Raw genomic sequence first — 26,362 nt, forward strand, 5'->3', positions numbered from 1 at the left:
TCTTCAAGGCAAGGTTGTCATTTAGCAAAGAAATAAACAGTTAGAAACAAAACACAGGCCGTGCATACAATGCAAGGACTCGCAACGACAATCACGCCTCGTACTCTTCCTCCCTGTCTCCCACTTTTCTTATTCTCTCTCTTGCTCTCTCTGAGTCTCTCTTTCTCTCAATCTCTCTCAGATACACACCCATACACCCATGAACACACACATGCACGTACGCACGCGAACACACACACACACACGCACACACACACACACACACACACACACACACACACACACACACACACACACACACACACACACACACACACACACACACACACACACACACACACACACTGTCTGTAAGTACTCTGCGCTGTGTTTCCCCCCATGAGAGGTTACCTTGTGCCTCTCTCTGTGTCTCTCTCCCCACTTTCCAAAAATATATACAGAACCAAACAAAAGCATTAAGAAAATATTAATTGTTCGTGCTTTTGTGCTCTTATGGGAGGGCATGAAATAATATCTCTACCTGCCTCTGCACTCTTCTTAATACGCTCTTATGCACGATTGCGTCGGCTGTTGTCTATAAATACTCTGCCACATTTGAAGGCAAAACCCCACCCCTCTTTAGGGAGGCTAAGTCCAGAGGGAGGCTAAGCTCTGCTGCTTAGAAGCATGATCATGTATGCCGAAGCCAGAGCTTAATCCAAAGTCAAAACAAGTAAAGGTATTGCAGCTCCCCTACCAACCTGCACTTCCCTCATCCTGTCACTAGGGGTGAACGGTTATACAGTCAATGTATTTGCCTGTACCATCCATCAACATGCTTTAAGTTGTTGTTCACTCTCAACTTCAGAACCTGTTCGCTGCTATGTGTCGACTGCAACAAGAAGCAGTAGATTCTAGGGCTATTGAGATAGTTCAGTGTTCGCCTCGACTATTTTACAAGCACGATTCTTTTGTTTTGTTTATTAAGATGTGCATTACGAAGGCTTTCAAAGTTATTTTTATTCTCAGTGCTAATAGAAGGCAGCAGGTCTTAGAAAGCGTCAAAGCCACTCTGGAAACCATGGAAAAGTGAGTCGACCACCACTGAATAATTGATAATCACAAAAACATCAATAGATGTTATGAAACTGTTCATGAAGTTGTGATTGCCTTTCTCAATATCTTTTCGAGGGAGGGGTTTCCATTTTCATCAAACTTCTAAATTGGTCCTTGAATACAAACTGAACAAAAGCTTTTGATACAAAACAACAGTGAGAAGGACCTCCTCCACCCTCAAAAACAAAGCTGTGCTGTGTTGTGTATCTCAAAGAGCATGCAGCATCGAGTAAGGCTCAGAATGCAGCCACATGAATAGATCTATATAATACCAAGCACCCCCTCAATCAATGTGATACAGGTTGGAGTCCTAAACTGTTAGAGCTAATACAGGAGGATAGTTTATCTGTAACCTGTTGTGGTAGACACGTTTTGTGGTAGATAAGTTGCTTCCTCCCACAGTCAATGAACTGACCATGATCAGACAACAGGGAATAAGTCGCCTGTGACCATAGTTAGATATTACGGAGCTAGCTCTGTTCTCTTTGACTTTTGGTTTGTTTTTCGGCAGGAGGGGAATACTTGTGGAACTCAGGATAAGGCGGAACAGGATCTGGATCGTCTTTACTCGCGTTTCCATGGTTCCTCCTCAACAAGAGAGAACTCTGCAGCGGAGCCATTTCTGCCCATGGAGCCATTTCTGCCCATGGTTACCTGAAAGCAATTACCAGGAACATCTAGCTGTAAGACCAAGGCACAGTTATATGCAAACTGTCAAAGGGTTTGGAGCAGAGAAACCAATGTGTCAATACTTGCAGGCCATCGGATATCGAGTTGAATTTACGGCAAATCCCCAAATTTCATCTCCAAATAGAAAGACGTGAATACTCTCTGAATACTGTACATAGATTTATAGTAGATAGGGTTCTAATTGGTGTTGTGAACTGACAGGAAAATATCAAAACATTGATGAGTCAGTTTTGTTTTCAAAATTGGCCATGTATTTTATGGATTCTCTGCCCAACAGAATTACGGTTGATAAGATAATTGATTGGAAAATAATAAATAAAATAATCATGTGTGCTTTTGCACATCATAGAGCAACTTAATAACATTAAAATACAGAAATAGCAATTGCATAATGGATGCAATGCAGTCAAACACAGATTTATGAAAAGCATGGACTATTTGTGGAGGTTTTTTGGTACATTATGTTAAAGATAGCTAGCTACAGTAAGCAAGTAAGGATTTTTGATAGGCATTTGATGATATGGTTGTCACTTTTAAAACATGATGAAATAGCAGTCTTTATGTATACCGCTGGCTACAAAAATATTGAGCCAAAAAGTAGCTCTAACACTTTAGAGAATAATTTTGTCAGGGCTGCCACAAATACATGTCCAGTCAAGAAAAAAAAAACATACCCATGTTCATTTAAGACATGTTACAGCTTAATACAAATCAAAGCTTGATACAAGACATCATAGCTCAACAAAAGTTGCTTAAAGATAAAGATGTTTTAAACACCTCAGGCAAACTCCAAAAGTATATAAAGTGACAAAAAGTGCTTTCAAAAGAATGTTTTCAAATGAAAAAAATGTGTGATGAAGATAAAAAGATTGATCAACACCAAAATAATTGTGATGATTTTGACAAAATACAGTATCACGAAAACTGCTTTTTCAGGTGAATAAATAAATATAGGTGTAATTATTTAGCTTTTTCACCATGTAACATTGTTTTCTCCATAAAATATATATGTATATTCAGATCAATGTATGTCAAAATACTATATGTCAAGAAAAAAAACATGGGCGTCTGGGGAAGTCTCTCTACATACAAGTCTCTAAATCCTTAAAGGTGAAATGTACCTTGCAGTCATCTAGCAGGACAGAGTTGTGGTGGGTGGCATAAACACACTGGTTGGTGTTGTTTTCATAGAAGGATTGTGATTTTGTTAGTTCAAATTCATCAACCCGGGTCTGATTGGCGTCAAAGAAGTCCAGCTCATCTTTGGATAGATGGTACACGATACCTGCCCCATAGGAGTCGCCCACCACATTGACAGAGGTACGGAACCGATCCCTGCATTTTTGGAAAGTGGGGAGAGAGACAGAGAGAGAGGCACAAGGTAACCTCTCATGGAGGGAAACACAGAGCAGAGTACTTACAGACAGTGTGTGTGTGTGTGTGTGTGTGTGTGTGTGTGTGTGTGTGTGTGTGTGTGTGTGTGTGTGTGTGTGTGTGTGTGTGTGTGTGTGTGAGTGTGTGTGTGTGTGTGTGTGAGTGTGTGTGTGTGTGTGTGTGTGTGTGTGTGTGTGTGTGTGTGTGTCCGGACGGGCGTGCGTGCATGTGTGCCTTTATTGATTGTACTCACAGCAGCCAGTCCACAGCTACCAACAGACTGATGTCCTCGGTTGGTAACCCAACGGCCGTGAGGATCAGAAGCATAGTTACCAGTCCAGCACTGGGGATACTGGCTGCTCCCACACTGGCCAAAGTAGCTGTCAGGCTACAGGAAGAGATAACTCACAAACCTCAGGCCACAAAAGCCACATACAATCAAATATATAACTAGAGTAGTATAAATTCTCTCAATGAGTATTCCAGCATCATGAGCATGTTGACATTGTTACTTTCAAGGCTTTCTGTCAAAGAGGCCCTACCTGACAGTGACAATCTGGCCCCAGTCAAGTTCGATGCTGTTCATCTGGGCAATGAAGATAGCTGCCACAGCCTCGTAAAGTGCTGTGCCATCCATGTTGATGGTTGCACCCACGGGGAGCACAAATCTTGTCACTCGTTTGTCGATTTTCAAGTTCTCCTCCAGGCATCGGAACGTGACGGGCAGGGTGCCAGCACTGGTGGAGGGTCATGAGATGAGAACACTGGGAATATTTTGCGGACTGCACAGGGATGGTATTGAATATCTAAATCCAAACTGTATACTTTGAATACGTATGTTTTGTCTGAAAGACCGATAACTACTAGAAGTCTGCTCAGAAATAGAGTGAGAGAAACCATTAAAAAATGGAAGCAGACAAGAACAGAAAAAAGGGATGAATCACATAAACCTCCTATGAATGGGTGTGGTTAACACTTTAAATCACAGTAGACCTGTGAGGTTACACTGTAATTACTTTAGTAACAACATGCGGTTTTGCTTTGTAATTGCTATGGAATTAAAATGCAATTACTAAAGTAGTATGTGACCACATGTTGATACAGTATAGTAATAACCAGGTGATTGCACACATACACAGTATAAGAGCAACTGATGTAAAGTGTTAGTGGTACTGTATGAGGGGATGTCTCCTGTACCTGGATGCTGTCCCGAGTGCAGTGACCCAAGCCTGGAAGATGCCCATGAAGAAGGTATAGGGATTTTTCCGGACAATGACAAAGTATATCAACGGTAGGAAGATGGCGCCATGGATGATGAGGCCCAAGATTACTGTCACCATATACATTCCCAATTGCCGAGCAACCACTTCCAGATCGGCGATGGAGATGATCTTCCCACAGATGAGACAGGCAATACCGACGGGTGAGTACCTGGGGGTTGGTTGAGGGGTAAGGGGAATGGGGGTTACAGGATGGTTTGGGTGGGGTTTGCATTTGGTTTTGAGGACATTGATGTATGTTATATGTCAGGGTTAGGGATTGGTTTGGGTAAAAGGAGATTGTTCGGATATTGAGAGAGAGAGAGAGAGAGAGAGAGAGAGAGAGAGAGAGAGAGAAAGTAAGTATTGCCAAGGTTAGTTTTGGCACTGGGACAGTACAGTACTATATGTAAAAAGCATAAGTAGCCTCTACAATTACACCTACCACATGATCATACTAACAAGCCTCATAACAATCTCATTGAGGACATTGAAGAAATCCAACATCAGCTTGGCCTTCTCTCCCATTTTCCCCATGCAGATTCCGAAAGCCACGAAGAAGCCTATCAAACCTATAATTTGAAAGAAAACACAATTAAGCAAGAAGTGGGTCACTAAGAGAAAAATTATATGATAATGACAGTACGATCAAAGTCTAGGTTCTATACAGTAGGTACATTTAAATAGTATACTGTATTAAGGCAGCTTATTAAGAAGTAAGATAAAATGGCAGCTATAACAAAGCTGAATTTGTCTGGGCAGGGTGATCACAGTTTTGTGCAAATGTAAGCCATTGTCTACAGAATAATTCAAAGTTAAATGAGAACATTAAATCTAAATAAATGGCAGCCTAAACATAAAGCTGAATCAACTACGTTGGACAATTCTGGGGGCTACAAATTCACTTCTCAAGTGTACCAACCTAGCACATTCATCCCACTCTTGAACTGGAGGTTTTTTTTTACAGTAAACCGTGGTGGAGCTCTCGTCCTGTTAGTCGGCACCGGTACTTTAACGCTCACAGTCTGGATCTGAGGTGAGAGATTCAAAGTTAGTGGATGTGTGTGTGTGTGTGTGTGTGTGTGTGTGTGTGTGTGTGTGTGTGTGTGTGTGAAAATTCTCAATGACTCCTACCTGTTGGAAGCAGGCCTGCACCAGATTTTCTGGGAAGAGATTTCGGATAAGATCCAAGAAGGCATCCAAACTAGAGACATCGTCGTTCTTCTTGCCTGGGCCGAGGTTGGCCTTGAGCTTGGGGTTCCCAGGGTGAATCGCCAGCACTAGGATCACTCCCAGCACAGCAGCAATGATGGTTGTGGACATGTAGTACACCATGGCTCTGGTGCCCAAACGACCACTGGACTTGGCATCCAAACCTGCCAATCCTATAGCGGGAGAGGTTACAGTTAGTTCAGTTGTCACTAGAAGAGCATGCTTCAAAGGGCATTATTTCACATCTGTTCTTTGCAGCATGCAGGATGGTGACGACCCCTGAGGGGCCCATCTCTCTGTACTGTATCTCACCCACCTGTGATCAGACTGGAGATGACAAGAGGCAGGATCAGCATCTTCAACATCCTCATCAGGATGTCTCCTGGGAAGGCAATGATCATAATGACATCGGGAGGGAGTGGCGACGCGTACCGCAGCAGGGTTCCAGATGTGGAGCCCACTATAACACCTGAACACAGAGAGACACCCACAATCATACATATCTGATACGCAGAGCAGATCTAGGAATGACATGTAATACTTATTTTGATGAAACGAACCCCCCCAAAAAACAGTGTAACTGTCTTCATTTTGTTTTGTTTTTTAAAATTTCTCCTTCCCACCTTTATTTTACCTTTTTGCTTTTTCCTTTTTGTAAAAAACAGATGCATTTAGCACCATGGTGCTAAATCTTAATGAATCAGGCTCTAAATGTTCAACTGTACAACGCTGCACGCTGTCTATGTGTGCATTTATTCTCTCTTTTGGTCTGTCTTTATGTGTATAACCATACAAACAGTACATACTTCCACATGTGTTAATATTCCTGGATTAATGTGTTTTTTTTTATCATACAAACATGTCAAGCGATGTTAGCCAATGTGGCACTGTTTCACTTTTATTTACAGCAGCTGATACACTAGTGAAGTGGAACGTCACTGGAGACACCCAAACAATGTTCAGCGCTGCAAAACCGACATGAAAATGGTAATATTTGGCTGCTCCCACGATATCATTAAATATTATTAATTACTTTGCTTTTCCCATCATACCAGAAATGTAGACAGTGTGTAAAACTGTGAAGGTAAGAAGATTTAAATAGCTATATTTACAGTCTTGATGGAGCTTTCAAAACAAACTTGCTATGTTCGTCTCCAGATATTTTTGTCATTGTATCCGTTTGATTGTGATCATATTCAAGTTGTAATGAAAGACCTTGCTAACCTCTAGCCTATAATAGCCTTGAAAAAAACTTAATTCACATGTACTGAGCTATTTCTATGTCTGCACCTGTCAGCCAGGGTTAACACCCTGCACACAACAAGCTTGAAAACCTCTATACATTTGTTTTGCAGAAACATGTCCCAGTATTCAGAGGCAGTTTTACACATCAAGTGTCGTGCTTTGACTGCCACTTCTCTACGCTTTATACATGTACCTATTCTCATTCCAAATAGGCTATTGTGACGGCTAATGGCTTAATCTATGAACACAATTACTGGAAGGTATATTTTTTATTGTAGGTACAAATAATTACATGGCAGTGCAATTATATTCCTCTCAGTAGGGTTGCCTACTAGACTTACCCAGGATGGTGAGGGTTAGGACCATGTTGTTCATGAGTTTATCACAAATCCCACAACATGCAGGTTGAGGGGGGTCAACCATGGGCTCTAAATGGTTCTCGTGCATTCTCACCTCCACATGTTTCTGCATGTTGGCACTGTGGGAGATGGGGTATGAGAGAGGAGAGAGGAGAGAGAAAAAGAGAGAGAGACTTCATCCCAAATGTCTATCACAGAGCTGGGTGCAGTATAATCAGATGTTTTAGAAAAAGCCAATGCAGCATACCAAAAAAGAAAGAAAACCCCACTATTATCTTATTTCAGAATGTTTTAAAACAATGGCTATGTGTGAAAATGAGAATGAAAGATCATGTTATCATGGTGGATTTTACAACCTTTATCTATTTAATCCAAAACAGATTAAAAACATGTGTAGAGTCCATGCTACTGAATGTGAGAGCCAGCCAGAGAGACAGACAGGTGAGGACACGGGAGAGATTGTGTTTAACTATGGGAGGATTAGCCAGAAGAAACTTCCCACATCTTAATAAAAGACTTCCCATGAGTCTCTGAGTGTTATTCCTTTTGACAGACCAAAGATAGACTCACTAGCTACTATTTTTAACATTATAGTATACTGTAGTTGCATTTAGTGCGTATACATTCAAACTCCTGCAAATCCTGCAAAATACAGTCAGTTACGATCACACTGACATCATGTTGTGGCGTGAGTTTCATGTCAAAACTTTCTGACATGTTATTCCATGTTGCTAATCACAAAATAGCAAATTTTGAGCTGATATGAGGGCTGATCTATTTTGTCTTTACAGTGATCCTCATGCTATAAATGAAATGCTTGAATTGGTTACTGCAGGGTTACTGAAGGGCCACTTCAGTAACCCTGCATTTACTATCTCCTGGAACCAAATGAACATCGTATCTCATTGTATCTTACAGTAGGTATACAAGTGGCTCTTTTTAACACCAAAAAAACTCAAGTATGTGTTTCTGTGCATGTGTGTGATCAGTGTCTGTGGACAGTGACAGACAGACTTAGGCTTATCCTGAGTGATTTCTGTCCTCTGAGCTGGTCTGAGGACACAGTGATTCTCTACCCAATGGGCTTCTTCGTAATCGTATTCCTTAGAGAATCAAAGGCCTCACTTTCAGGTCATCCCTTCATCTTTTACTCCTCTCCATCCCTTCATTGGCCCGCCTCAACACGTCAGCGCAGCAACATGTCTCTCAGCTTTGTTGTGGTCTAGCTTAAAAGCTCTTCGACTTAATGGTTAACCCCCTAACCCCCCAACCGCCCGAAATGAACACCCTTCAAATCTCCTGCCGAGTATAACCTTGTGCTGTTATGTAACTTTGTAACTCCCTTTCATTCCAAAACACCTGTGTATTGTGCTGTGTGTTGTCACCATTTTCCAGGTCATCTGATATGTCTGAGCATCCCAATGAAAATGATATGGCCACTTGGGCAAGCAATCCATGGCTCCAAACTATACACATTCTGTAAACATTGTCGATTTCAACTAGTGTCTTGTTAACTGTGTTTATATATCAGTCTCACAAGATGAAAAAGGATAATTTAACAATGAAATGAAATTTGAGGTTAGAAGAGAGGTGTCCCATTTCTAAAATCCCTATATACTTAACAGCATGTGCACATCTGCACACATATTGCCAATTGTTTACATTTCTGTAACCATAAGATGGTGCTTCATGCTGTGGGGCAGAGGTTGGGGTCAGAACAGCGAAGCAGGTAAATCAGAGATCCGCCTGATACACAGTGCTCCAGCTCTAATGGGACATAAGCCTGTTAAAGACGATGAAATTAGCCTGTCAAGCACACTCGTGTTGTACACTTGAGTTACATAACCGCACTGGGGCTACCCAAGGAATGTCACCACCACAAGCCAAGCCATGACCATGAGGGTCGTAGACGGGGATGGCTATTTTGATTCTCTTGTCGCTTTACCCAAGTTCCTCATTGAAAGCATGGAACCCACAGTAGACCTGAGTTCCTGCATGCCAAAGCTCCAAATTGGGACTCAACACACATTTTCATAGACAACTGCAGTCTTGATGAAAAGGGCTTGGGGCACTTGGTTAATTTATTGAATGATTGGCAAATTCCATTATGAATCTCATTGGAAACATTTCCCAGGCAGGATGATTAGGCCTATCAAGGCCCTCTGCCTGAGATGATGATGATGATGGGCTGACGCAGAGGGGTTAAAGGCTAAAACACTGGAGAAAAAGTGCCAAAGCTCTTTCCAGAGAATGATGACCTCTGGGTCAAAAGCAGAAGGACAAACAACAATGAATTAAAAGATTTTGGAAATGTCACCTGCGCTAGCACATTTGTACTTTCGCATTAGAGGACGATAGCTCTAGAGTCACAAACTAGAGCGGGCAATGCTGCAAAACATAAATTCCATTCCTGGCTACAATCATCTCGCCGAACATTTAATTCAGATTCTCTAACAAGCAATGCAAAATCTTCCAGCTGAAGATAATTTTATCCAATATGGGGGAGACCTGGAAAGACCTGGTTACCATTGTTGTGCCAGTAACTAACCAGTACAGGCAAAACACAGAGGGAAAGGTTCACAGAGAATACACCAACACTTCAAGAACATTTTCCTAAATCTTCCTTTATAAACCTCAAATCATTCTTACCTGTAGTTGTGTCTGTTGTTTGGAATGGAAAGTGACTTTGTAAAGAGCAACTACACAGCCATTGGCTGCAGGGATGGAGTCAGAAAAGTTAAAGGCAAAAGTCACGGCTTATCCATATGGCGACGAAGTCCAAATCCACAGAAGTACAAGTGTCCCTTGTCCCCTTCTCAAGAGGCTGTGGACATCTGGTAATGATGCAGGAGTACAACTCAACAAGGAAGCCAGCGGGACCCGCTCAGCATCCAATGGTACACAAACCACTACTAATGATCATGAAGTACTAACAATGGCATGTCCAGTCACTGAAGCCAACTCATCCAAGCATATGTGTAGGGTTGAAGTGACTAACCTGCAGGCTTGACTGTGGGCATCCAGACAAGGAAGGGCGGAGTCAGCCAGCTAAGCTTAATTGTAAGCAGCAAGTTAAAATCCTTGATGTTCTTTTTTTTTCTCGCACTGTCCATCTAATCCCTCCAAAAAGCATGCTCTGAAATGCGTTTCCCATGGATGCACGGGCTGTATAGCCATCTTGATGTAAACAAATAAAGGAGTGGAATTCTTTGGAGGAAATGAAATCTTGATTGAAACAACTGAGATTTGGTGCACATCCCACTACAAAATAAATTTCCAATACCGTACTTTACTGATTTTACCGCATTGTTTAAACACATTTTAGACTTTATTCCTGGAGGAAAACAAAGGAACATGTAAATAAATACAAATCCACTGCCCTTAATGTACAACCTCCACTTCTTCTGCTCAGGCCCAGATGCTGACTCAGTTTAAGACCTTTGCATCAGTCCACAAAGGTATTCAGTACAAGCTCTTCACCACATTAGCACCAGCTCTCAAATTTCCTGGCATAAGTTCACCTACCAGCTTAGTTTAAGCTTGGTGCCAGACCATTTGAGAGTCATCCCACAAGTGTTCACCTACAATAGCCTACAATAGTCAAGCCTGCCTTGTACCTCTAGCCATTCTTTGACCATTGTGTGGTCTGTTTGTCTTAAAAGTCTCACCTTTTGGCCTTAGACAAGATACAAAGACAAGCAGATGCATGCAATGACATGGTCAAATAAGGCTCAGTTTAACAAAATAATTTGTCTGCAGGTTTTCTTGTCAACATACACCCGAAGAAAAAGGGCTCCAATAGGATTCTTAATTTGCCCCTGCAGGGGAACCTTTTAATAACTATTTGTGGTTCTGTGTAGAACCCTTTTGGGTTCCATTTAGAACCCTTTGTGGAAAGCGTTCAACATCAAACCTGAATGGGTTCTACATGGAGCCCAAAAGGGTTACTAAAGAGTTCCCCTACAGAAACAAACAAATAACACATTTTTGCTACTAACAAGAACTTTTTTTGTGTCACAGAAAGTTTATTACTTGGAAACAAAAACATGTCTTAGAGAGTGGTGCTCTCTCTGCCCATTCAGTGCAGCACCTTATACTGGTATAGTTTCCTTTTCTTTATTCCCTTGGTGGAAAGGGGTTTGATTTGACCGATGTTGAGGATCTTTGAACTCCATGGGTATGAAGTTAACCATCCATAAGACCTCATGCAGGGAAAGTGAGATGATGCTGTGGCACATGGCAAAGCATCTGCCCCTCGCTCCTGCCTCTCCACACCTGGCTCCACCCACTACCCGCCCTCCAGCACACCTCACGCTGCTCCACCTGACCACACACGCCACGCTTAGACGACAGACATCTATAATTAACTAATCTGTCCTGAGCTCTCCAAATCTAACACACACAAACAGGTGTACATACTGTACACATTCACTCACTAATAAGTCAACAGATATATGATATGATATGATGTTTTCGCTTTTGTCCATGAAAAAGTTCATAGGTTACTTTTGTCAGTGAGTCAAAGGTAATGTTTATTCTCCAAGCTGATGTATCCTCCCTTCAGAATAATTTACTTTCTATGTTTTCCAAGTTGTTTTGACTCCCCCATCCCCATACATGCACTTGCATCATGTCAAAACCAAGGACATGCAAATACAACTCCCAGCATGCATTGGTTCCTGTTACATTACAACAGGCACATGCATGCTCACAGTGCACAGGACACCACAGGAGGATTTGGCCCAAGGTGAGACTGCCTCATTTTCAAGTCAATGGTGGTGCATTTCCTGCCAAGATGGCCACCAGCTGAGTAGGCAAACGGTATCTCATGTATAAATCGCATAATAATCTGATGTTGAGGCAAGTTACCTTTGGGGAATGCCCAGACACCCATGTATTCTGTATACAATCCATCCAAGTCATCATGATCTGCCTTGAATTTCAAAAGCCCTCCTCGAAAATCACCCATATTCTGTTGACATCTGTTCTTGCATACACAAAAAGCTAATTTTAACTCACACAGTGTGCTAACAAAGATGTCTGATATGACTGGTATGTACTGTAGGCACTTTGGTAGTATCCCTTGAAAAAGGTAGCAGCTGAAATAGTGGGAATTTAATTAAATAAATCTAAAAACTAAGCAAGACCAAACTGGTAACACTTTACATTACAGCTTGGAATAAGTGGGTAATAACATTGTAATAACCGTGGTAACTGCCAGTAATTACCTGTAGTTACCAGTAACAAGAGAGCTGGACCACCTTACGCGCACGGATCTGTGTTTTACGCGCCAAATGTGTGTGCAGAGCTCCAGCACGTATTCTAATGTCAGCTCAGTATGCGCCATAGTGCCAACTGCGCGTTTGGTGCAGATAAACTAATTTTTTTGTGGTGTGTCTCATGAATATCATAGATACGCGCATTTTCCTCCGATATTTTACGGCAAAATCTCCACGTTCCCTGTGATCATGAATGAATTATTGATATTACTATGGGTGAAACATTATTTAGCAAGCATATACGGTACATCTTTATGTGCCTGTGGTTTAGATAATTAGATAATTTCATTGAAATCAATGCAATCCTATGGTTTATTGAAATGATACAGAAGACACAAACATGTTGCACTGGTTTGAAGATCCCTCCTCATGCACAATTAATCCCCACAGAAGTTTCACATGGCAAATTTGGTGCATTATTCTACACAATTCATCACACTCCAAAGCAGGTGGGCTATGGCAAAGAACAGGCTATTTAGTTGTTATTTAAAGCCTAATGATGAGATTACAGTTTTTATATTTTACTATCCAGAAGGACTGCCTTCAAAATAAAAGTTTTATAGCCTTAACTCATAGATGATTTCTCTTGGCCAGCAGAGGGGTGGGATTTTGAAGCAGAGGGTAAGATTTTCCAAGTGCGTAAAATCTGGAATTACTATTTGGAGAGATGAAGTGTGCACTTTTCAAAATGGGAATACCAAATATTGGAAAGTGTGGACCCAGAAGTGCACAAAAGTAGCGGAGTGCAAGGAAATCAGAATAGACCCCTATAAGATTACAGAGAGCGTTAACTATCTAAACTTTAAAATCTATACTTTAACCTCATCGTAATTGTTTGATTTCAAATCCAAATGTTTGGATTATAGAGCCAAAAGAAGAAAAACATATTCACTGTTCTATTAGTTACACAGAGCACTGTACCTGCACCACAACTATATGGTACTGTACCAGCCTGTGCCATGATAACCATTTAAGATTATTCCACTGGTATTGTACCAGCGTGTTCCATGGTAAGCATTTTAGATTATTCCACTGGTATTGTACCAGCGTGTTCCATGGTAAGCATTTTAGATTATTCCACTGGTATTGTACCAGCGTGTTCCATGGTAAGCATTTTAGGTTCTTCCACTGGTATTGCAATTATACTGGCGTAAAGTGGCAACCTATGTAATGTTCATTGCACCATTCTAACCAACTTGTCTGCATGAATATGTATGAATACTACTAGCAAAATCATGCCTCACTTAAATGTTATCATTTAGCACTCAAATGACCCTACCAAGTTACACAATAGTTGGATGGACTCCATCTGTGCACAAAAATAGTGGTTCACATTATTTATTCATAAACATTTATCTCTCTGAAAGGTTCTTGTCTTAAAAAGTGGATGGTAAGTACTAGACCAGGCTGTTCAAAGTGAGAGGCTGGAGAATAACCTTAACCCTAACCATAACCCTAACCCTAACTAACCCTAACCCTAACCCTAACCCTAAACCCTAACCCTAACCCTAACCCTAACCCTAACCCTAACCATAACTCTAAACCCTAACCCTAACCCTAAACCCTAACCCTAACCCTAACCCTAAACCCTAAACCCTAACCCTAACTCTAAACCCTAACCCTAAACCCTAACCCTAACCCTAACTCTAAACCCTAACCCTAACTCTAAACCCTAACCCTAACTCTAAACCCTAACCCTAAACCCTAACCCTAACCCTAAACCCTAACCCTAAACCCTAACCCTAACTCTAAACCCTAACCCTAAACCCTAACCCTAACCCTAACTCTAAACCCTAAACCCTAACCCTAACCCTAACACTAACCCTAACCCTAAACCCTAACCCTAACTCTAAACCCTAACCCTAAACCCTAACCCTAAACCCTAACCCTAACCCTAACCCTAAACCCTAACCCTAACCCTAACCCTAACTCTAAACCCTAACCCTAAACCCTAACCCTAACGCTAACCCTAAACCCTAACCCTAACCCTAACCCTAACCCCTAACCCTAACCCTAACCCTAACTCTAAACCCTAACCCTAAACCCTAACCCTAACCCTAAACCCTAACCCTAACCCTAAACCCTAACCCTAACCCTCTCTACAGAAGTTGACAAACAAAACTGAATTATTTCCTTATACCATATAGCTATTTCTCCCATTATAGTGAATCTCTACTCCATATATGTAAACTCTCATTGCTGAACAGTTCAACTGACAATTAGAAATGCAATTGTTGTTATTGTAACTCTCTGATTATTTCTGAATATTTCAGGTGAATTTGTAAGTAGACTTACACATTTGTAAGCATTAGTAAGTATGCATATGCTCTGTAACAGAAGCAGAACTACAAAAATAGCACAGTTTTTCTGCTGAGTGAAATTCTTACTGTGATTTATTTTTTTACCTTTGTTTTCAACTGAAAGCTGGCCAACCTGCACAATGCATATTGATGGTTATAGTTACTATTTAGTGTGTCATTATTAAATGAATGGTGGAATTACATTTTCATCTGATGACAAATTATACTGTTTTGATACACTGATTTGCTTTTGTGACAGAAGTTTTGAAGAGCATTTTGCAAATGAAATTTGATGTTTTGGCAAACTTACAACGTTAACTGTTTGAGAAGTTTAATACTGTTTCAAGAAATGTGCTCAAGCAATCCAGAAACACTGCAAGATGGGAGAAAACTATCCATGGGTCAACAACATTCTAGTCACGCCTCAAAACTGGCCTCTACTACAAGGGCCAGATTAAAACCATTACTGAAAAAATAAAGACTTTGCATTCCTGCAGTGAGTTTGTCACAAATCATTTGAGTCATACTGCTTAAGTGTAGCCACTAATTAAGTGTACCAAGTGTCTTAATACAATATAAATATAAGTCTTAATACAAAGATTTAGATCAGAGGCAAATCTAACAAAGTCCATCACTCGGTCAGCATCATCACTAGCTTCAAGCGTAATTGTGGCAGCATCATTGTATGGGGGATGAATGTTATTGGCAGGGACTAAAAAGTTCAGGATCTAAAGGAAAATGGATTAAGTAAAGCAGAGACTAAGTATAAGGGGTGAACCTGCTAACTACTGAGAGAGAAACCTTACCATTGGGATATAAATTCACCCTTCAGTTGAACAAATACATAAGCACAAGTCCAAAGCTACACTGGAATGGCTTAACACGAAAGAGTGAATGACTGTGAGTGTCCCATTGACAGTTACAGTAGAACATCTGAGATTACTGTCCATCCACAATCCCCAACCGACTTGATAAAGCTTGGGCAATTCACTAAGATAATGGCTGAATATTGTTTAGTCTGGTGTGCAATGTTGGTAGAGACTTATCTGAAAAGTCTCAAAGCTGTAATTGCTCGCAAAGGAGTTTTCAAGAAATACAGTCCTGACTCAGGGGTTCACTTACTTATTCACTCTATTTTATTTTAAATAACTTTCACCTAGAAAGTGGGGAGAGTGTTGTCTGAATTGATTGAGGAAAAAAAATCAAAATTAAATGTTTTTTTTTGTTTTGTTTTTTAAATTTCAGGCAATGCAAGGCCAATGCAAAACAAACAGAAAACTGTGCAAGGAGTTTACATGTCTTTTCTCGGCGCTGTATGTGAGACAGGCACAATATCTAAATGCTCTAAAGGTCAAGACCTCTCCAGCTAACCTGGCTCCTCTTACCCTTTTACTCCCTCATTATACAGTACATCTGTCAATACATCAATAAAACGAATACCATCGAGCATAGTGGCAATATAATGATATATGACCATGATAATGATGAACACAGTCATATACACCATTATTACAATCACCATTATTATTATACTATTATTATATTTTACTGTACATATTATTACTATTATATTATACAGTTATAGGATTATCTATTGCAATATGCTCGTACTATTAGTATCATTAGGCACATGCGTCATGTTGTTGGCTTACCTGTGGAAATACTTGTATCTTCTCTCGTGGTTATTGCTTTATCTAACTAATAAAACAAGTTATAAAACGAGTTATTGACAATTAAAAAAGAGTAAATTTTACTGTAAATATATTCCTCTCAAATATAATATGAATTCTTGTGTGTTTATTCAAGGTCTGCATCTGGTCCTCCTCCTCTTATTCTCCTGTGAGTGACAGAAATCCTTGCACCTCCCTCCCACTCTCAAACACACCTGCACACACACACACACACACACACACACACACACACACACACACACACACACACACACACACACACACACAACTCTAAGCTAAGGAGCAATGGATTATCAGGCTTTCACTTTTTCTATTTACAGCATCATGACATCATATGACAACATGGAACTCTCCTAGTGTACATCCAGTGCCAGTGACCAACCATAACATAATTAAATCAAAGTTGCACTGATTTATGTTTTCAAATACCTAATACATTCAGAATAAGATAATGACTTGCCAACTGCAAAACTACAGAATACTCTGAACAATGCAATGTTTTGATTAATGACCATCATTTCCCTTGTAGAAGAAACATAAATAAACTCATTTGTAAAGATACACACAAATGTCAGTGTGATTTGGGCTTCCATACCCAACCAAAACTACAAAACCACTCTGACCGGGGGTTAAATTTAGCAGTTTGCTGGTGGTTGCCAGTTGCAGGGTAGCACGGTATTGTGTAACAGTATTTGCTCTGACGCTGTCCTGAGAAGAGCTGAGAGGAGTTGGGGAAAGCACAGAGGGTGTCTGAGGAGTAGGGGATAAGGACTGCAAATCCTCTAAGTGTTTCTCAATGACTGACAGCACATGTTGGACAGTCTGCAGTGAGTCTCAAGCACGCATGCCAACACAAGCGAACACAGACACAATGGTACGCATCAACCTTCATACATACATGCATACATACAGTACCCTGCGTAAGGAATAGGACAGTGAAGCATTTTTTTCTTCTTTTGGCTCTATACTCCAAAAGTTGAGGTTAAAGTAGAGATTTATTTGAGGGTATTTGTGTACATATTCGGTTCACCATTTAGAAATAACAACACATTTATACATAGTCCCCCTATTTCAGGGCACTAAAAGTAATGGAACAATTGGCTTGACAGGTGTTTCTGGTAAGTCAGGTGTGGTCTGTCACATAATTTGAGCAGACATAAGATAGCTATCAATGTCTAGTATTAATTCTAGGCTTTACATTTGCCTTTGAAGACAAAAAGTGGAACTTAACTGGCCAAGTCAATATTCAGATTTAAAAACAATTGAACATGCATTTCTTTTCCTGATGATATTATTATAGGCAAAAAGACCCCAAAACAAACAACAACTGAAGATGGCTGCAGTACAGGCCTGGCAGAGCATCACCAGCAAAGATACCCAGCGTCTGGTCGGGTCAATAGGTCGCAGACATACATACATAGATGCATAGATACATACACTCATCGAACACTTTATTAGGAACACCTGTACACCGTCTCATGGTGGAGGTGGTGTAATGGTGTAGGGAATGTTTTTTTGGCACACTTTGGGCCCGTTAATACCAATCAATCATCGCTTGAATGCCACAGCCTATTTGAGTATTGTTGCTGACCATGAGCATCCCTTCATGGCCACAATTTACCCATCTTCTAATGGCTACTTCCAGCATGATAATGCACTATGTCACAAAGCAAAAGTCATCTCAAACTGGTTTCATGAACATGACAATGAGTTCAGTGTTCTTTAGTGGCCTTCCCAGTCACCGGATCTGAATCGAATAGAACACCTTTGGGATGTGGTAGAACGGGAGATTCACAGCTTGAAAGTGCACCTGAAAAATCAGCAGGAATTGCGTGATCATGTCATCATGGACCAGAATCTCAAAGGAATGTTTCCAACATCTTATGGAATCAATGCCACAAAGAATTGACGCTGTTTTAAGAGCAAAGGGAGGCACTACCCAGTATTAGTATAGTGTTCCTAATAAAGTGTTAGGTGAGTGTAAATACATACTGTAGGCTATGCATATACACTTCACACACAAATACATGCGCATTATGATTTATTATGCTTTTGCCAATGCACCCAAATTTGATATCTGCCATCACCACTCAGACATCCTGGTAACCCATAACTGTATCCCCGCGTCTCCTAGGAAGTTTCAAATCTGCTCAGCTGAATCCATTGCCTGCCAAGTACTTAGCCCTGTTATCTATTTCAGGGGCAACGTAGTGTGAGTTTTTAGAAAAGACAGTTGAGGATGAGTGGCTATAGTAAAACAGGGTTATCTACTTCATATTTTTCTGTATCCAGTCTCTGAAGTTGACTATCCGTGTCTGGACTGTGTGGAGCCGGCGACTGCAGTTCCTCTGCTCATACCCAAAACTTTGCAACCCAAGCAGCTCCCAGACAACGCTGGTGTCACCCTGCAGCTCCGACTGACCAGGCGATAGGGCTGTGGTGCTGGTGACAGCAGATGGTATGATTGTGATGCCTGGAGTGACTGTAGGACAAGGCTTAGCTGGGCTGAGAGGATGGCGCAGAGCACACAGCATATTGTCGGTAATGGTGACAGGGGTCCCTCTTTGAGCCAGTTCCCTCTCACATTCAACAACGTCACCCAGCTGCACCATTACAGTCTGGGCAGTCTTAGCATCTACAACGGCCATGGGTCTGGGGTCAGCCGCAAGGGGCCAGCTGGTGGCATACGCCTGTTGGGTGGTCACCTCGCCGCCTTGCATTCTGGGTAGACACACAGGCATGACGTGCTTGCTGATCTTGGCCTTGTCCAGGAGCTTTAGAACAGCCAAGTCTGAGTCGAGTGTCACAGGGTCAAAATTCGGATGGACCAAAATGGAGGAAACCTGTTGAATCAGAGAGACACACAAGGTCTATTTGAGCCAAAATGGATGGCATGCGGAGAGTATTGTGGCATGTGACCTGGCTGGACCTAAGCACAGCTAATAGACAGCCATGTTGAGATTTATTCAATGCGGTTGGCGAAAACATTCATGTAATGCATTAATCCATGTAAACCATTCCTCATTCAATTCCATGCATTACAATGAGCCCGTCCTCCGATTTCTACCTCCACTGGTGCATACACTACCATTTTAGATGTATCTTGAGATAATGTTTCCATAATAATGAGTTCCGGGTACTTTGTGATGAAATGTGACATTTTAAGAAAAGCGTGAAATCATGCCAAACCACAACAAACTTTTTCCTATTAAGATGGGATGGACAATTATTAAGAAGCATTTTAAACTGAGTTACCAGAAATAGCCATGGCTTTTTTTTGACAGGCACTATGACAATCTTCTGACAATTGTAAAGGCAACATATCTAGCCAGTTTCAAGCCACTTTTAGCCCCCCAGCACAGCTAACAGCCTATTGGTATGACTCATACCCTTAGGTGTTGTAGGGTCTTCATCTGGCTGCGGTCACCGCGGTAGTTCATGCCCATTACCACTTTAACATCAGCTCGGTCGGGAGGGCGGCGCCATCCCGCCTCTGCCACGCAATGAGCTGCCACCACCACGCTGCGCTGGGTGACAAGTGCCCCGCTGCAGACCAGCTCCCAGGCAGAGCCCTCCTCTGATGCCCTCTGCTGGCTAAGGCTGGTCACTGCACCATCCCGCTGGGCTGTTACAGCACTGCGGGTGGGTGAGCGGAGGTAGATGGCTGCGTGCCAGGGCCACTGAGTGCCAGTGAGATTCTTGGGGCTGAAGGCTGGGAGTTTGCCACACACTGTGTGTGAGAGAGAGAGAGAGAGAGAGAGAGAGAGAGAGAGAGAGAGAGAGAGAGAGAGAGAGAGAGGAGAGGGAGAGGGAGAGAGAGAGAGAGAGAGAGAGAGATAAAGGCGAGTGTTAATAACAGATATTCATGCTTGAGCTCCTGCCGCTTTGGAAACAGAGTTCAGTCTTTTTCTAACGACACAGTCATCATCAATGTGTTACAATCTCTGTGAAGGTGCTAATAGTTTTGGGCCATCATCACCATTGGTGGTGCACAGTGGTGGTTGCATTCATTCATCCCAAGCTTAGTTTGTGCTGCCCTCACCTGGTGAGCAGGAGACATGACGCCCACTCCACTTGCCAGTCTTCAGACAGGTGCGCCGGGCGCTACCATAGTGCCGGTAGAGAGGGGAAGCACACTCGTACTCGATGCTTGTGTACAGGTGGTGGAAACCTTGAGGCAGCTCCCCCAAGGAAGGATCCTCTGTTCTGGGTGGCTTCCCCAAGGCAGAGGAGTCCATGCCTGGTGTGAGAGTGTCGTATACCTTATGCCTGGACGAGGAGTAAAGCTTGTGGACCAGACTCTCCCTTTAGGCAACAGGGAGGGAAGCGAATATACCTCATACATATTTGTACAAAAGCACATGGAATAAAAATGACTATTTAATACAGTGGCATATGTGATGGAATCCAAAATAAAACAAACTGTACATGCAATCCAAAAACTATTCACCCGAGGTGCCATTCTATGCATGCACATGCAAATAGTCATTGTTAGGCACAGTGTAATAGTGGGGGATACCTGGATGGGATCTGTGGTTTTACCACCCTTTGTCTCACCAGCTCAGACACTTTAGGCTCTAGACATACTGTAGAAATACACAACAAATGGTGTACACGTGGTGTAATGAGATAAGAAATCGATTGACATTATTTTTTTGAAGAGTCATTTTGGGTTCCATTAGAACCCTCTGTGGAAAGGGTTTAACTTGGAACCAAAAAAGGTCACACTATCCTACTGAAGTGTTCCTGTAAGTACCTTTCACACACAGCGGTGGTCTGGTGCTCCACTTGCCATCTGAGAGACAGGTGCTCCGGAAGTTTCCACTCAGGACGTAGGAGTTGTTACAGATGAACTCAACTGTATCAGGGCCTCCAGCAAAACCCGGAACCAGCTTAAAGTAGCCATGATACAGCCTGGGTGGGGGAGGGCACACAGACGCCTTGACTAGGTCTGCATGGAGTATGGTGGGAGATGAGGGGAAAAAGAGAGAGGAGGGGGATGGGGAAAGGATGAGAGGGGGAGGGAAAACATGGGAGAAAGAGGAGAGAAGGAGAGGGGTTGTTTGAAGAAGAAAGCAGTTAATGGATGGATAGCAGAAATATATAGGAAGGGAGATACAACCTATTCTTACACACATCTCTCTTACAAGCAATGACCTATACCTTTAACACAGGTGGGTGCTGTGCCAGTCCAAGTGGCATTGGGCAGGCAGGTCCTCTGTGGGGTACCACTCAGCGTGTAGGGAGGGTGGCACAGATACTGAACAGACAGGAGTTCGTTCCCAAGCCCATAAACCGGGAGGAGGTCCCCATTCATTGGTCTCTCTGGGGTCTCACAGGCCTGACTCCTGGCAACTGTCAATCAATCAAACACACTGTGTTTGTATAGTGCTTCACATCAACTGTACTCCCAAAGAGCAAAACAGAAGCGAGACAAATCCGAACTCTCCTCTCTAGTCATCCAATAGGGTCAATGTTGTCTTCAAAAAGGGAATTACCGATTTGATTACTAATATTCTGTTAGTGACAGGCTGTTAATTGGGGTCAGGGTCAAACCAGGTCAGGTCAGGTCAGGTCATGAGGAAGAGAGGCACCACTAACCATTCTCACAGTGTTGACCTGTGTAGCCAGCCAGACAAGCACAGCGGAATGACTGGACTGGATCCAGGAAGCAGGTGCCCTGGTGAAGACAGGGGGAGGGACTGCACACTGTGGCGAGGGGGGGGGGGGGGGGGATGTTCGATGACTCATCAAAAAAGATAAGTACATTTGACTAAATGTAGTAAATGGTGGTCATGCACATACAACCTATCTGGAGAGCTAAAGGTTAAAGGAGCTACACATCTGGATGTGTTCAGACTATTGAGATCCCGACATGTCAAGTTGACTTGCCTACTTTCTGTAACAAGTTTTTTTAAGGCCATTATTTGCTGTAGTTCATTGAAAATGTCATGTATAGCTCCTTTAATAAAGATCAAAATATGACTATATCAATAGATAAACAAAGCTCGGGATAGAGATGTTTGGATTAATTACACAAATGTAAATAATATTACAAGTGAGTAGAATATATGAAAAGCCTTTTCTGAAGTGTTTTACATCATGTTAATCCATGCCTGTAGCTACCTGAACTCTCCTGGAACGTGGCATAGAAGCCATCAAAGTTGTTATAGCCATCTGAGACAAACAGAATGTGAAGCAAGTTCCCAGGGCTTCTGATTGGTGGAGGCAGCTCTTTCCCACAGAATCTGCCAATAACAGGTGAGTTCAGGCTGTCACCATTGCGCAGCTCTACGTAGTCATAGCCACAGTTGTGGTCAGGCTCTAGGCTGAGCATTGAGAACCTGTACAGACAAAAAAATGGATCTGAATACTTATGTAAATTAGGTATTTCTGTATTTACATGTTTCGCCTTGTGATTATGGGGTATTGTGTGTGGATTGATGGCCAAAATTTGTATTTTTTATTCCATTTTAAATTGAGTCTGTAACACAACGAAAATACTTTCCTAAGCCACTGTATATACATAATATTATTCATTTTGTGAATCCAAAGTGCATTTAAACTGAAGAGGAACATTGCTTTGAGTTATCCCAGGCACTCAGTGGACAGTTGTGTTCGAAAAAGGCTTGGGATGGCAGGTGTTTGTTGGGTTGTTGTTGACCAAGGAACCCACCTGAGTTCGACGCTCTGTCCTCGCTTGACTTGCACCCTCCACTCACAGTGGGCATTGATGGGGTAACTCTCCAGGATCACATCACCTTGGGCTCTGCGAATCACCCCTCCACATGCTACAGACAGCTCACATTCCATAATTAGCCAGATGTGTCATCAACCCACAGCACATGACTAAGAGATATTGACATGTTTGTTCTAGCCCAGCACTAGCAAATCTGATATCACTGACACGTTATTAACTCACTCTTGCAGTCTCCACCTGCCCAACCCTGTCGGCATTCTGTACAGAACTTCCCTCTGATGAAAAAATCATCCTTTGCCGCCCAGGTCCCATTGTGACAGCTCTTACAGTTCTCAAATAGACTGCAGCCTGAGAGAGAGAGAGAGAGAGAGAGAGAGAGAGAGAGAGAGAGAGAGACAGAGAGAGAGAGAGAGAGACAGAGAGAGAATAAGAGTTAAGACATACTGAAAAAATAAAATAGTGTGGATGGAGTAAGAAGTAAATGTCTCTGTAGAACTTGATGAGGCGTGTGTGTGTGTGTGTGTGTGTGTATGTATGTGTGTGTGTGTGTGTGTGTGTGTATGTATGTGTGTGCTTACCGGGGTGGATGATGCAGGGGTCACACTGGCCCAAGGTGTTTTGGCAGCAGGGGACTGAGTAGCCCACCCGTGTGCCCTGGGAGGGGCACTTGCACTGGATCAGGTGGGACTCACAGCAGTCCCGACACAAGCTGCTCCACTCAGCGCTGGGACAGTTCTCCTCCATCGCTCCAGTGTCTGAATATTTTATTTTTATGTTTTATGTATATGTTTATTTGGATCCCCATTAGCTGAAGCTATTATAACATCTTCCTTGTGTCTGTCCTTTGTGTGGGGTCCACACAAAACACACAATACAAAACAATCCTAGACATCGTAAAGAGACTTTCATTTAATCAGTCATATCCTATCTCATAAGATAAGTGGTTAAGTGCTCTGTATTGTGTGATTGATGTCCTTTCCTCCTTAAAAAAAAAAAAAAAAAGGTTAACAAAATAAAATATATAAATGGCGAGGTTAGCTGTATGAAAGGTCACCTCATTGTAAGGTTGGGCGTGGTATAGGCTCATTGTAAGGTTGAGCGGAGATGATTCATCTGCCTTTTTCCTGGATGTATAGTGGGGGTGGAAACCAACTTCTTACTTTCTACAGAAATGGGCTTGGATTCTTGCACATAACAAAACCAATGTTTAAGGGTGAGTCAAATTAAACTAAACTCAACTGCATATATTAATTTAAACATGCCTTCGCACTGCACAGTGACTGTTATTTGGAATTCTTCCAGAAATGTAAACCCCCATGTTTGCTAAACATACGTTACTGTTCACTGTAGAGCTACAATCATCTGAAAGACTGCAATTTGTGAGGCACATTTCATCACCTGCCAGGTGCCTCATGGTAAGTTTCATGTGAGACGTATGATATGTATAAGTGCTATACAGGACAAAGACTTTTCCCTGACCACCTGACCTAACTGGGAAACATTCCATGCTGTATTGATATGAAGAGCTGTAATTTAGGGCCCAGACATTTTCCTGGACACGTCACATGGTAAGGAAATATCTACTCTTTATTTTCAAAGACCTCTGTATACTGCTCCCTTGACACTGTAGATTTATTAGGTTGAGTCAAGTTCAGCAAAGAAAAGATAAGAAGCCTTGGTGGTATTCATGTCAACATTTCACAAAGCATGATGATTTCTGCAGATTATTATTGAGCTAAGAAAATCTGCCTTTACAGTTTGAGTTGACATGGTGTTACTAAAACATAGTGTGTAGGTAGCGTGAGCCCTCTACGACTTCTGTGAGTGGGTTAACCTGATTCTCTTTCAAATCCTCATGAGCTGACACCTCTCAGCGACCGGTGATAGTCTTCCTGGATTCAGCAACAATAACCCCATATTGGAATAGGGATAGTGGGCTAACTACAAATAGCATGACACCCCAAACTGTCCATATCTGTCTAAGGCTACTTACAGCCTCTAGTGGTGATACCAAGAGAGATTTCAATACATACAAGCAGTATTACCCAACAAGAACAAAACAAAGAAAAGTTAACTGAAATGAAAATCTCCTTGTGGCTTTCAAACATGGCAGAGTCAGCCACAATCCAGACAGTGCAGTATGTGGCATTATGACTCACCAAGTAATCACCAGTGGGTTACTCAGTAACTGCTATAAAAAAACACCACTCGATACAGCATGCTTTCCACCCCCTTGTATGCAAATATGGCTGATTCAGATGTGAAACCAACAATATGATGAGGTGCTGCAGACCTTACCTTGCTGCCAGGCTGTGCCTTGGGGGCAGAGCAGGAGTAGATGAAGCAGTAGGGAGAGGTGGCATGGTCGGGGTTGCAGATGAGGGGGCATCGGTGCCCTCCTGATGGGCAGTGCCAACTGGTTCACCATAGGGGACATGCCACTGACAGAGGTCTGATAAAGGCCTCTGAACAGACCTACATCAATCCCACGTTTCTCTTCTTTCTCTCTCTCTGCTCTGAAAGTGTGACGTAGCGGTTGATGAGAGTACAACTCACTTTCCAAAAGGGAAGGAGAGATTTTAACCCTTTCTTTACACCCTGGTCACAAGTAGTAACCACCTTGCCTCTCTGTCATGTTCAGCAAGCATTTGCATACTCATCTTGTCTTTCCACTCTCTCCACTGTCGTCCTGCCTTGCAGAGTCCTGTAAATACTGAATGGGTGAGGGGAGGAAAAGGGCTTGGCTGGGTTTGGATATGGAGAGTGTGTTTGAGGAAAAACCTTGTCACGTTTAATGGAAAAAGCAGAGATGGGAGGTGAAGAAATTCCAGAGAAAGATTTTCTGTGTGTCTGGACAGTGTACATTGAGGGAAATCTGGATGAAATCAGGATGTCATTCAGTGCATACCACTTAGGTTCTGACTTGCTAGATCAGCGATGGCATGCCAGCAAACTGATTATTGTAAGCTAATAATAAATTCACTTGAATTCCTATTCATTTCATATGCCCTCAATCTCGTACTTTTGGCAAATTGATGTTGTCATGTATGGCACAAAGATAGTCATGAGACCAGGCTAATGTCAACTCGACTACACAAAGTTTATGGCAGCATAAACAAAACCTCGGAGCAATGGGGCAGACAGGCCCCTCACAGCTC

At 42.2% G+C, this 26,362-nt stretch overlaps 2 protein-coding genes across 2 annotated transcripts; both read right to left on the reverse strand.

Moving 5' to 3' along the window:
- Positions 1-1,659: 1,659 nt before the first annotated feature.
- Positions 1,660-7,346, reverse strand: LOC310801638 (excitatory amino acid transporter 2-like; the record flags this gene model as incomplete). Its single annotated transcript, XM_083665705.1, has 10 exons — positions 1,660-1,772; positions 2,876-3,120; positions 3,413-3,547; positions 3,702-3,896; positions 4,357-4,590; positions 4,864-4,990; positions 5,341-5,449; positions 5,553-5,803; positions 5,947-6,099; positions 7,217-7,346. The coding sequence occupies 10 exons, from the start codon at positions 7,344-7,346 to the stop codon at positions 1,660-1,662; spliced, it is 1,692 nt and encodes a 563-aa protein (XP_083521831.1).
- A 10,118-nt stretch (positions 7,347-17,464) lies between these two features.
- Positions 17,465-23,948, reverse strand: pamr1a (peptidase domain containing associated with muscle regeneration 1a; the record flags this gene model as incomplete). The annotated part of the gene is made up of 11 exons (XM_083665706.1): positions 17,465-19,347; positions 19,894-20,234; positions 20,547-20,809; positions 21,024-21,090; positions 21,261-21,455; positions 21,668-21,859; positions 22,106-22,213; positions 22,631-22,848; positions 23,181-23,295; positions 23,427-23,552; positions 23,783-23,948. 11 exons carry the CDS (start codon positions 23,946-23,948, stop codon positions 18,772-18,774), a joined length of 2,367 nt encoding a protein of 788 aa, XP_083521832.1. The 3' UTR covers positions 17,465-18,771.
- Between the last annotated feature and the right edge of the window lie 2,414 nt (positions 23,949-26,362).

The sequence above is a fragment of the Argentina silus genome, assembly GCF_951799395.1.
Source record: "Argentina silus genome assembly, chromosome: 3".
NCBI classification, from domain to species: Eukaryota; Metazoa; Chordata; class Actinopteri; order Argentiniformes; family Argentinidae; genus Argentina; species Argentina silus.